A 12,498-nucleotide genomic window follows, 5' to 3' on the forward strand; every position below is an offset into this window, starting at 1 on the left:
TGCTACAACTGGGGTCTCTCTGGGCAAACTGGGATGAGTGGGTCACTCTAAGCTGGAATCCTGGCTTTCCCCCCATTTTCCAAGCACAGTGACTTTGTGAACGGCACTCAGCCTCTCAATTTGTTTTCTCAGCTGTAAAATGTTGGTAAGAATAAGATAGATAAGGGAAGGGAGTTGTGTCCTAATTGTCTTTAAAAGACTGCCTCTGCCTGCCCAGTGCAGCGGCTTGGAGCATGACCTCTGGGTCTCAATCCTCAGCCTGTCCCCTGGCTGGCGGAGTGACCCCACGCCGCTTTCTCGAAGCTTCGGCATCCTGCCTGTTAGGTGAGGATGGAAGGGTGGTGTCCTCATCCCAGGTTGCAGGGGTACTAAGCAGAGCCAGAGCTGGCAAGGTGCTGGTGAGTGCTCCGTGGATGGTCTCTGGGGCCATGACCGGGCCTCCCAGGCCAGCTGGTTGTGGTGACCGAGCAGCGAGTAGGAGGCAAGAGCCCCTTCACGCCCACACCCTGCTGGGGAGCTTGGCAGGAAGATGTCGGGGGCTAGCATGGAGCTTGGAGTCCACAGGTCAGGCCCACACCCCAACTCTGCCCCTGTCTGGCGGGTCACCTGGGCTCATCGTGTCCCGTTCTGGGCTCTTTCCCTCTTCTTTCGTGAAGGCCTCTGGGAAGATGAAATACCAGACATGGCATGGCTGGCACACAGTAGGTGCCCAGCGAGCCTGGCACACAGTAGGTGCCCAGAGAGCAGTAGCCTTCTGCCATTTCCTTGGCAGCCCCTGGCCCCCGAAGGCCCCAGCATCCCTTCCCGGCTCCTGGCGATATCGCAGCTCTAATGACTTTGAGTGCTGAGCTGCTCACGCCAGGAATTTATGGAAACCAGGCCCAGAAGCATCACCTGGAGGCACATAAATATTGTAAGACTGAGGCTGGGCTGTGTCAGCACTACTTGGGATGGGATTACTCACCTGAGACCCTCTGAGCAGACGTCTGCCGCAGGGCTGCCGTGAGGCTGCTGGGAGAGGGCGAAGGGGACGGGGCTCCGGGGCGGCTGCAGGACGCTGGCTTGTCCCTGCTCCCCTGACCCGCTCCTGCCCACAGCTGCATGCGTGGGGCGCTCACGGTGTGCTGGCCCCGTCCCATGAACCGCCCAGCACCCCGTAAGGCAGGTTCTCCTTGTATCTCCGTTGGCAGATGAGAGGGGAGACCGAGTGACCCTGCCAGAGATGAGCTGGGAGCCGGGAGTCAGGCCCGGGCCCTCCCCTCCAGCGACCAATCTTTTTTTTTTTTGAAAAATAACTTTACTCCCCTGACTCCCAACTTTTTAATTTAAAAGGAGGTTGAAAGAATAGTACAATGAATGCACAAATTGTCTTCACCTAGTAAACCAACTGTTAACACTTTACCATAATTTTCTTCCCCTATTATATACATATACACACACACCTTTTGGGGCTAACTCACTTAAAAGCTAGTTGCAGACATCATTGCCCTTCATACATAAATACTTCAGCTGGGCTCCCTTATGTAACCTCAGTAGCAGTATCGTGCCCATCAATCTACCGACCATAGGCCCGTTTTCCCAGTTGTCTTCAAAATATAGCTACTCCCCATCGCCACCTCTGGCATCCAGCTGGGAACACATGTTGCATTTGGTTGTCATGTTTCTTTTGTCTCCTTTTAATCTAGAATAATTCCTCTCCTTTTTTTTTTTTTTTTGGCCTCCACGATAGTGACTTTTTTGAGGGATCCAAGCCAGTGTCTTCTCATAGGTCCCACCAGCTGGAATTGCCCCATTGTTTCCTCCTGATGAGATTGGAGTATTTAGCCAGATTCGGTGTAGGAAGCCGTGCCTTCCTATCGAATCCCTGGGGAGGCGGGAAATGCAGGCTGGTCCCATCCTGCATCACTTGGTTAAGGTGGGATCTGCCAGGTCTCCCCATCATAAAGTTACCAGTTTCCCTTTGTAATTACTTCGGGGGATTCTTGGAAGATGGGAGACTATCCTGTTCCTCAGTGAATTTTCACTACAAACTTTATTTAAAGAGGAGTTTCCTCCCCCCACTTAACCCTCCTCCTTTATTACTACTGCAAATTCAAAGAGTATTTTTAAAATCCAGTGTGCTATCATCCAGGACCATTGTTATTACTTTTTTTTTTTTTTTTGCTGTACGCGGGCCTCTCACTGCCGTGGCCTCTCCCGTTGCGGAGCACAGGCTCCGGACACACAGGCTCCGCGGCCATGGCTCGCGGGCCCAGCCGCTCCGCGGCATGTGGGATCTTCCGGGATCGGGGCACGAACCCATGTCCCCTGCATCGGCAGGCGGACTCTCAACCACTGCGCCACCAGGGAAGCCCGCATTGTTATTACTTTTGATGCTCAAATTGTCTCAGATTTGCACACCAGGAGCCCCTTTGTGCCGGGTCCTGGGTCCTGTGGACACTTCCTCATCATTCTTTGAGCACTTGCTTGCTTGTCTGCCTCTAGAGAAGCTCTAGGCTCATCTGGTACTTGCCCTGCTCTAATCAGCCATTTCTCCAGGATTCCCTTTCACGGGGAATGGTGTTTAGAAACCAAGAAGTGGGGTGCTCACTGCTGCCGGGGTGTCATTGCTTCCAGACCCTTTCAGTGGACAGAGCCAGGAGAAAAATCTCAAGTTCATACTGATACCTCTAATTCAGGTCCAAGGTCATAGAGCTCTACCCTAACTTCTCACTCTACACTTGACTCTTCTGTTTACCCTGGTTCCCAATAATAACATCAGCGTACTTCAGTCACACTGTGTAGTTTCAGAATCACTGTGCCTGTTCCATCACCACCACCAAGCTTACTAAGTAAAGTTCAGGATTTTTTTTTTTTTTTTGCGGTACGCGGGCCTCTCATTGTTGTGGCCTCTCCCGTTGTGGAGCACAGGCTCTGGACGCGCAGGCTCAGCGGCCATGGCTCACGGGCCCAGCCGCTCCGCGGCATGTGGGATCCTCCCGGACCGGGGCACGAACCCGTGTCCCCTGCATCGGCAGGCGGACTCTCAACCACTGCGCCACCAGGGAAGCCCTGACTTCTCTTTTAATTAGATTCTGATGGCAGCATGCCGGGCTGACTGGCTGCAGACTCAGCTGCAGCTTTCCATGGGCCCAGGTCTCTGGGTTATAGTGTGGTTTAGCTTTTTCGGAGGCAGGAAATGCTTCTGACCTTCCTCTGGGAGCCAGGCAGGAGTCTCGCTGCACGGGTATGAGCATGCACACACCTTCCTGTTGGTATCTATGTGTCTGTGCATTCATGTGCAAGTACGTGCGTGCCAGTTTTTGGAAAAGTCTGTAGACGAAGCACGTTGGGTGCCCCTTCCATCCCGCTGCCCCATCCGTTCAGCCATCTGCTCGTCGACGGCGGGCGTTGCAGGACTGTGGATCCGGCCTCAGGGTCTCATCTGTGATGGGGGTTGGTGGTTCCTCGGCTGGACTCTCCCAGCAAGGGCCCCCTCGGGGGGGTGTCCTGTTGTAACCATGGGCTCGGCCTGGGTCTGAGCCTTTCAGAAAGCTGAATGCAGGCTGGTGCAGGAAGATAACCACCCCTTACCCCCAACAGCGGTTTCTTTCCTTGAAGGAGAGCTCCTCTCCGGAAAGGAGCTGCCGGCCAGCACTGCCAGGGCAGTGGACAGTAGACTGCGGAGCAAAAGGCCAGAGACTTGGACGTTCCCCCCCTTGCCCTGTGCTGCACGGACTGAGCCCGGGTTTGTGGAGGCTGTGAGGGGGCCAGGCCTCTCCCCACATCCCAGGGCTGCCTGGCTGAGCCTCCAGCGCCCGGGCCTTCACTGGGGCACCGTAGGGGAGCCAAGGAAGGAGCAACAGAGACACCCCGCCAGGAGGCCCTAGTCTGAGCCCCCAGTCTGAGGGAGGAAATCGCTCCCTGCCCTCTGAGTGTGCCCGGCCTGATACGCGACCCCCTCCTCCCCACTGGAGCGCCCGCTTTGATGGAGATGAGGCACTCCTGCCCCAGAGGGAGCTGCAGCTTCTGCTCGAGGGGCCCCCCATCAGGGGTGAGCTGTGCGCTGGGACCCTGCCTCCCAAGAGCAGCCCAGGGCCCTTCCTCTGGGACCCTGCACCTTCCTGTCCCCCCAGCCCGTCCGTCAGGCCACCCCATCTGGGCTACAGAGCTCAGCCTGCAGGGACTGGCTCAGAAAAAGCCATTTCATCAGCCGTCTCACAGCCTTGCCCTCCGTGGGACCCCGTGTTCTTTTTTTTTTTTTAATTTATTTAATTTTGGCTGCATTGGGTCTTCGTTGCTGTGCGCGGGCTTTCTCTAGTTGCAGCGGGCGGGGGCTACTCTTCCTTGCGGTGTGCGGGCTTCTCACTGTGGTGGCTTCTCTTGTTGTGGAGCACGGGCTCTAGGTGCACGGGCTTCAGTAGTTGCAGCATGTGGGCTCAGTAGTTGTGGCGCACGGGCTTAGTGGCTCCGCGACACGTGGGATCTTCCCAGACCAAGGCTTGAACCCATGTCCCCTGCATTGGCAGGCGGGTTCTTAACCACTGCGCCACCAGGGAAGCCTGGGCCCCGTGTTCTGATCGGGAGTGAGTACTGAGTTCATTGACTTGGCTCCCCCTTGGCTCCCCATGGACCCCCCTGCCCCAGCTTCTTTATCTCGGTGGGAAACCTCCAGTGATTTGAACTGGGATGGAGTTGGGGCTGAGCCGGGGCTGGTGTGACAGCGGCAAAAGAAAACGAGTCCTTTTATTGCCACTTCTCACTGGCTAAGCCCACGCGAGGCCCAGAATTCCAGCCCGCTGCCGCATAGCCCTCGAACTGAACTTCTTTCAAAGGTAAACCTGAACTTGTCATTTAGCAGGCTCAGCCCCCTCCCACACTTAAATACAATCTAAACTCTTCACTGTGGACTTCAGGGCCGCCGGGTGTGATCTGGCCCCTGACCGCCTCTGCCACCTCTGTCTTGTCACCGTGCTCCCCAACACTGACCACCTTTCTGTTTCTCAAACACGGCAAGTTCATTCCTGCCCCAGGGCTCTTGCACTTGCTGTACCCTTTGCCTGACATGATCTCCCCTCCCCCCATCCCACATCCCAGATCCGATTCCTTCACATTTTTATTGTCTCTGACAAATACTACCTCCTAGAGAGACTTTCTCTGGTCACCCAATCTTAATGGCACCCAGTATGTTTCCCAGTATTATTACTATTGAGAGTAATCTTTATTTGTTTTATCTGTGTGGGCCCCTTGTTTATCTTGTTCATCACTATATTCCCAGCACCTAGACCCATGCCAGGAATATCATAGGGGCTCAAGAACATCTGTTGGATGGATGAGGCCATATTAGGAACTGGATTTGTGCTAAGCTCTCCCTCACCCAGGAGTCCCTATAACTCTCATGGCAACCTCCACCTACAAATGGGGAGACTGAGGCCCAGACCTGGGAAGCTATTGAGGAAATGAGGTTTAACAGCAGGCCTGATTCCACACTGATGTTCTGGCCAACACCTCCTGCTGTCCTGGGCTTCCACCCAAGATCTGCTCTTTATAGAAAAAAAAAAAAAAAAAAAAAAAGAAAATCAGACAACTGGAAAGGAGGAAAATCAGCAGGTACGGCCCTGGAATAATCCTCAGTGTGCAGGTTTCACCTCTCCTGCCCCTTCCCCTCCCCCAGTGTTGAATGTGGCCTTTTGCTTTTGTTTCTTTTTGCAATGACTGCTATAACATTCACATTCTTCTACGTTCATCACACAGTCTCTGTAAACATGACGTTGAATAGATGTAGGACAGCCCACTGGCTGGATGCACCAGAGTTACCTGACTGTCCCCAGTGCTTGGGCCTCTATCTAGCCTGGTGCGCTGGGGTGGTCGATGTTTAAGTAACAACTCAATGTCATGGCTGGAATTCAAGCATCCATCCATTCGCTCTTTGACCAGATTTCACTGTGCGCTGGGCCCTGTGCTGAGCAGGGAGGGTGTTGACGGGCCTGAGGCTCAGTGTCTGTCCTTGGAGTTCATGGACCGGTGTGGGAGGCAGCCAAGCAGGGCCAGAGTGGAATAGATGTCGTCAGGCTGGAATGTGGCAGGCAGAAGAAGTGGCCGGTGCAGGGGTGGCTGGAGTGGGCTTCATGGTTGAAGATGGTGAAAAGCTTTTCCCAGGAGGGCAGTGGGTGATGCACGTTGCCGACAGGTCATCTCGAGGACAGAGGCGTGGCTGCATAGTGCATCCTGAGCATCCTCCAGGCCTGGGCTCTGGTTGGCCTGGAGCATAGGGAGCCTGCCAGGAAAGGTGGGAGTTGGGGCAGAGCTGAGGCCTGGAAAGCCCAGCTAAGGAACTTAGACTTTCTCCTGCAGTAGATGGGAAGCCTGATGTTTATCTCCTCTCTTTGTAAGAGTTTTTTTTTTTTTTTTCTTAAATTAATTAATTAATTTATTTTTGGCTGTGTTGGGTCTCTGTTGCTGCACACGGGCTTTCTCTAGTTGCGGTGAGCGGGGGCCACTCTTCATTGCTGTGTGCGGGCTTCTCATCGTGGTGGCTTCTCTTGTTGTGGAGCACGGGCTCTAGGCGCGCAGGTGTTAGTAGTTGTGGCTCATGGGCTCTAGAGCGCAGGCTCAGTAGTTGTGGCGCATGGGCTTAGTTGCTACATGCCATGTGGGATCTTCCAGGACCAGGGCTCAAACCCGTGTCCCCTGCATTGGCAGGCGGATTCTTAACCACTGTGTCACCAGGGAAGCCCTTTTTTATTAAAGATCAAAATTTTATTTAAAACTGTAAAAAAAAGTCAAGTAGCACGTAATGGTTTACCTGGAAAGGCCCTTCCTACTCCCCGTCTCCAGTCCTGCTTCCTGGAAGAAAATACTTTCACCTCTTCTGTTTTTAATCCACCGGGCACTTTTCTGGTGACTCAATTGTGTGCTCCACTGTTTCTGGATTTATCAGTTTTGGGACATTATGTCTCACCTCCCTGCAGTGAAGACGAGGGTTTGGCTCACGCCACCCACCTGCCTTCCCCGATAGTTCTGTTCTGTCGGTGCCTTCAGACCTTTAGATAATATACGTAAGCTCTCACTTCCTCTTCCGTAGGCTTGCAGCTCTGTCTTTCCCTTGCATCAGCGTCATGGTAGAGCCTGGTGTGTGCTTGTCTTCCCTCGCTCCACGTTCGGTGCTGTCACGTGGGTAGCTCGAGATGGGCCATGTTAGAAGTATTTACACCACGGGAATCAGACACAACACACCAGGATTCCCCCCGCCAGTTGTTAAAATGTTTACCGACACAGCACTGCCGGGCTCCTGAGGTTTCTTCCCTCTGACTTGGGTTCAGGCAGAGGCCAGGTTAGCTTGGCTCCCAGAGGCTTGGCTGGCGGGCCCCGCCCAGCACTGACAGCCCTCCCTGTGTGCCGCAGCAAAGCTTCGAGGCACACCAGGACGCCGCCGCGAGTGTAACACACATGGTGAAAGCGGGGAGCGGCGTCTGGATGGCCTTCTCCTCCGGCTCCTCCATCCGCCTCTTTCACACGGAGACGCTGGAGCATCTGCAGGAGATCAACATCGCCACCAGGACCACCTTCCTGCTGCCAGGTGAGGCTGCTGCTGGGCCGTGCCCTGCTGTCCTGGGGCTGTGAAGGGAGGGAGGGAGCAGACATCCGGGAAGCAGCTGCCACGGCCAGGCCAGCCCATCTCATTAACCCTTGAGGCAGCCTTTGGTCAGCCTTGAAAACTGGGCCTCCCAGAGGGGAAGCAGTGGGCTCAGGATTTGAACCCAGGCCTGTCCTTCCAAAGCCCTTCTGGCTGTCACCACAGCACAGCAGGCGGGGGCTCGTGGGAGGTCAGGCTCTGAGCTCAGGGGACTCGCCCAAGTCAGGCGGCCACTAAAAAGCCACGCTGGGCAGGAAGCCAGGCTCATCTATATCTGCCACTCCTCAGGTTGACCAAAACCCCATTTCTGCCTCAAATCGCCTTCAGAATAAGGCAAAGGGAAAGAGAGACGGTCAACTAAGGGTCTCTTTCCTTAGAGATTTTTAAAGAAAGGCAATTGTCCCCCTTAGTTTGCCATCAGGTTTGGGGCAAGGGGAGGGTGAAGACCTTGGACATCATCCCCTTGGGGCCCGTGCTTCCTCCTGCAGAGCTGTTTGTGAGACCCGAGGAGAGGATTAAGATCTGAGCTCACCTAGCACCCCCGCTGCCACCCAGCATCTGCCGAGGCCTCTGTAGAATCGGCTCCAGGCATCTCCCCTACTGTCTGCTGCCCCAGTCGCTGCCCAGATCCCTGTGGGCTGTGCTGGGAGCCAGGGCAGACATGTGCTCAGGGTCCATCCCTACCCCCAGCGGGCTTTAGAGCAGCCCTCAGGGCTGGCAGGCCTTGGGGGTGGGGTGGGGGGGCAGGGTTGGTTACTAAAAACAAGATCAACAACAACAGTGATAGTACCTACTAGCTGCCAACCTGCCAGGAGCCCTACAGTGAGCTAGGTCCCAAGGGCTTTATGTACAGGATCTCACTGTCCCCATTTTACAGATGCAGAAACTGAGGTTCAGCAGGGTAAAGTGGCCAGAGGCAGGACAGGGAGTCACATGAGGTCGGACTCAGTTCAGAGTTCCACTGGGCGTAACAGGGGAAGAGATGTTTTCAGAGGTGGCCAGAGTCCTGGCTTGGCCACTGTTGGGTCTTAGCAGGTCTCTTTGCTTCCTGGAGCCTCTGGTCCCTGTGTGGGATGGAAAGTGGTTCCTGGCTCAGGATAAATGGCGTCAGGCATGGGAAAACGCCTTGCCTAGGTCTGGGGCATCCATGAGGAGAATAAACGGCTTCCTAACCTGCTCCTGGGGTCTGGGGTAGGGGCTTGGGGGACCTATGTTATGTTCCTATGTTCCTCGCTCCCTCCCTTCCTTTTTTTTAGCTTTAGCTTCATTGTCTTTCATAGTATTTATATATGAGGTAAATCTATTTTAATTACAGTACAAGTTTCTCAGTATCACAGAAATATTTCCACATTTATGCTGATAGCTAAATTATTTCAAGCTAGTGGAACAATGGAAGAAATAGATAATCTTATGGGCCTTTTGCATCTTCTCAGTCTATCTGTGGGGATGGTGGAAAGTAGAGAAAGAATCAAGTTTATCAAGCGGTCAGAGGCAGGCTTTGTGGACAGACCCGCTGCAGGCGGAAAACCAGCAGGTTCCCGCTGCACAACTCCGACCCCACTGTGGGTTTAAAATGCATTTTCACGTCCACTGTCTTGACTTGTTCTTTGCAGTTACTCTTAAAGAAGAAAGGACATTCGCTTTCATGAGCAGGTAAACGGAGGCCCAGGAGGTTAAATAACTGGCCTCAGGTCACTCCACTGAGGGCCCAGAGCCAAGACCCGAATCACAGCTCTCTCACAGACTAACTGGGCGGCCTCCCCCTTCCCGGGCCTCCGTTTCCCCATCTGTACAGCGAGGGTCGGAGCTCACAGGGCAGACCAGAGCCCGGAGTTAGACAGGCCCTGCTGGGATCCTGGCTCTGCCGCCTTCCAGCTCTGTGACCGGAGCAAGTTGGGTGCCTCTCCCACCTTCCGTCCCTGCCTCTCAGGGCAGGTGTGGGCCTTACCTGAGGTGGTGAGGACAGCGCCCCATGGTCCCCGGCTCCAGTGCGTGATGGTGTCATCCACCATCGTTATCTTCATGGCAGTCCCTGCCGCTCATGGCACTGGTCCCCTTCGGCCGTGCATCACCCCCCAACCCTCCAGTTAGGGCCCCTCCCACCACATCGGCGCAGACAGAAGCCACCTGTCCGCTTGCCCGACCTCCCGGAGCTGGGCCCTGGACACGTCAGAGTGGAGGCTGAGCTTCCTGCGTTCAGGGCTTCCTGAAGGTCCCGAGGAGTTACTGTCCTGGGCCGCCTTCCCCCAGGCCTGACCTTTCCTAACACTGGGGAGCCCGGGCCCCTGCTGGCCGGGACACTGCAAGCCCAAGAGGAGCCAGCCCTGGGTGGAGGGGGGCATCAAATCCACCCTACACTGTGCCCTGGCAGAAGAACAGAGCAGGATTCTTAAATTCTTTATTAGAGATATTTTTAAAAGGCTTTTAAGTATTTTTTCTTCCCCCATACCACCAAATGAAATAATTGTGTAATTACTAATAAATTTGTTCCTCCTCTAAGTGCGGATTTTTTTTAAGGGCATGTTAAAAATTCATCACGCTTCCTTTCCCCGACCCCTTTCCTCCACTCGCATCCCCAACTGGTATTAATGCATTTTTGAACCTAAACTCCCTCCTCCTCTTAACTAGACAGGTCATTAATAAAATGTTCTCTGAGAGCCTGAGCTTTTTAATGTTGTATATCTCCAGATAGATGGCTTGGGTGAGTTGAACACTGCTGCATTAAGTCTCTGTGATAAAATATTTATCCACCATTAGACTTCCTTTTTTTCCTTTCGTACTGTTTGTGAAGTGCCTTGCTCTTTTCCTCGAGGCAGAGTGGGAGGAGGAAGGGCCTCGGAATGAGGTCTGCAGATGAAGTCATTTCTCCATTCCGGCATCTCTTTTGGTTTCTCGCTGCCTTCCTTTCATGTGCCAGGTTTCTGCTGTCCAGTGGGGGCCGAGGGGAGGCAGGGGCATCAGGAAATGGTCTCCTGCTGGTCCTAAGGCCCCAGGGGCCCTGGAAAAGGCGGAGAGGCATGTGAGATGGAACATTTACCACTGCTCCCTCTCTTGGCTTTTATTATTTTTGTGGGTTTCTGGCTCTGACGGAGCTGATCTCAAGAGACTAGGTCCTTTTAATAATCACAAATATTGTCCTAATAGCCTCCATTTTTTGATTATATATTATGGGCCAAGAGCTGTGCTCAACTGTGTGTATATATTATACTGTGTGTATAGATATATATATTTATATACATACTCTCTATGTATATATACATATATAATATTGCTTATAATCATAAAATCGAGCAGGGGACATTTGTGATACTCATTGAACAATGAGAGACAGTGGCTTGTTGATTCACGCAGCTGGTAAGTGACAGCAACACCTGTGTCCTTACTCACTTCTCTGCTTTCATGCATTCATTCTCTCATTCACTCATTCACTCACAGGTCCTTTTTAAAAATATTTATTGAGGTACAGTTGATTTACAATATACGTTCCCGGTGTACAACATAGTGATTCACAATTTTTAAAGGTTATACCCCATTTATAGTTGTTATGACATATTGGCTATATTCCGTGTGTTGTACAATATATCCTTGTAGCACATTTATTTTATATCTGGTAGTTAGTGCCTTCTAATCCCCTTCCTCTGTCCTGCCCCACCCCCGGTCCCTCTCCCTACTGGAAACCACTAGTTTGTTCTCTAGATCTGAACTCACAGGTCCTTTTTGAGTGTCTACCATGAACCAGGGTATTCGGCCAGGAGCTGGGGAATCAACTTTGAGACACAGATAAGCTGCTCCCCTCAGGAAGCTTACATTTGGGAAGGCAAACAGTAAATGGGCAAAGGGAGAAATAGAGGAATTACAGACCTTGAGCAGAGCCAAGAAGAGAAGACAGGTGGTGACGTGAGAGGGCTCACAGCCCGAGCCTCCTGCACTTTCTGATTTCACGAGGGCTGGGAGCACCCACGGTTGGACTGTCCTCTGAGGCTGTCCTAGCAGTTGGGAGCCTACACTCTCTGAACTGATGAGGATGTGGGGAAGAGTCCCCGCTCCCCCAAACCCAGATACGGTTTGTGAAATAGCCCCTGACAAACTGGCTTTTTTCCCACTGTGGTTTCCATTTCCACATTGAATCAACTTTATGAATAAGACTCGCTGAGTTTGCATCATGTCGCCAGGTTCATATATCCCGCTGCCTGCTGACAGCTCCACTTGGGTATCTAATGTGCATTTCAGACGACATCCAGTATTGAACTTGGACTCCTACCCCAAGCCTGCTCCTCCTTGGTCTCGGTCCACAGCACTGCCATGCACCCAGCTGCTTGAGACAAAAAACTCCGAGCTGTCCTTGATTCCTCTCCCCTGCCCCCTCCCCTTCAGTCTGTCAGCAGGTCTGTCTCTAACCTGTTGGTTTCTTACCATCTCCCTGCCACCACCGTGTCTTGGATGCCACCATCCCTGCCTTGCTGGTCTCCTTGCTCCCGCCATCACCCCGGTCCTCCGTCTCATTGCAGCTAAAATGCTCCTCTAAAATCCGGGCGCATCACTCCCCTGCTTAGACCTGCCAACTCCTCCTCATCACGCTCAGAATGAACAGTCAAAGCCCTATAGCCCTGGCCCATCCACTCTTCTGACCCTCCCCCCGTCGTCTCGCAGAGCCCTCATCCCCAAGCTGCACTGGCTCAGTCCTCCACAGACTGCGAGCTCATCTCGTCACAGGGCCTTTGCACGTGCCGCCTCCAGGGCTTTTGCTTGGGTCTTGGTGTGGCTGGCGCCTCCTTGTCATTGGATGCAGCCTCCCCATCCCCCCGGGAAGCAGAGTAAGGCACAAAACCCCGGCATCCTCCCACCCACTCTCTGCCTCACTGCCCCGTTTCACTCCTCTGCCT

General features: G+C 53.4%; 1 protein-coding gene across 6 annotated transcripts in view; it reads left to right on the forward strand.

Moving 5' to 3' along the window:
- Positions 1-12,498, forward strand: part of ARHGEF10L (Rho guanine nucleotide exchange factor 10 like) — a 146,158-nt gene that overhangs the window by 129,180 nt on the left and 4,480 nt on the right. For all 6 annotated transcript variants that reach the window (XM_060089043.1, XM_060089046.1, XM_060089044.1 and 3 more), the window contains one exon: positions 7,384-7,558. In XM_060089043.1, coding sequence (XP_059945026.1) covers positions 7,384-7,558 — 175 coding nt within the window. The remainder of the gene's footprint in view (positions 1-7,383; positions 7,559-12,498) is intronic.

This window comes from Mesoplodon densirostris, chromosome 2 (genome assembly GCF_025265405.1).
Source record: "Mesoplodon densirostris isolate mMesDen1 chromosome 2, mMesDen1 primary haplotype, whole genome shotgun sequence".
Taxonomy (NCBI): Eukaryota; Metazoa; Chordata; class Mammalia; order Artiodactyla; family Ziphiidae; genus Mesoplodon; species Mesoplodon densirostris.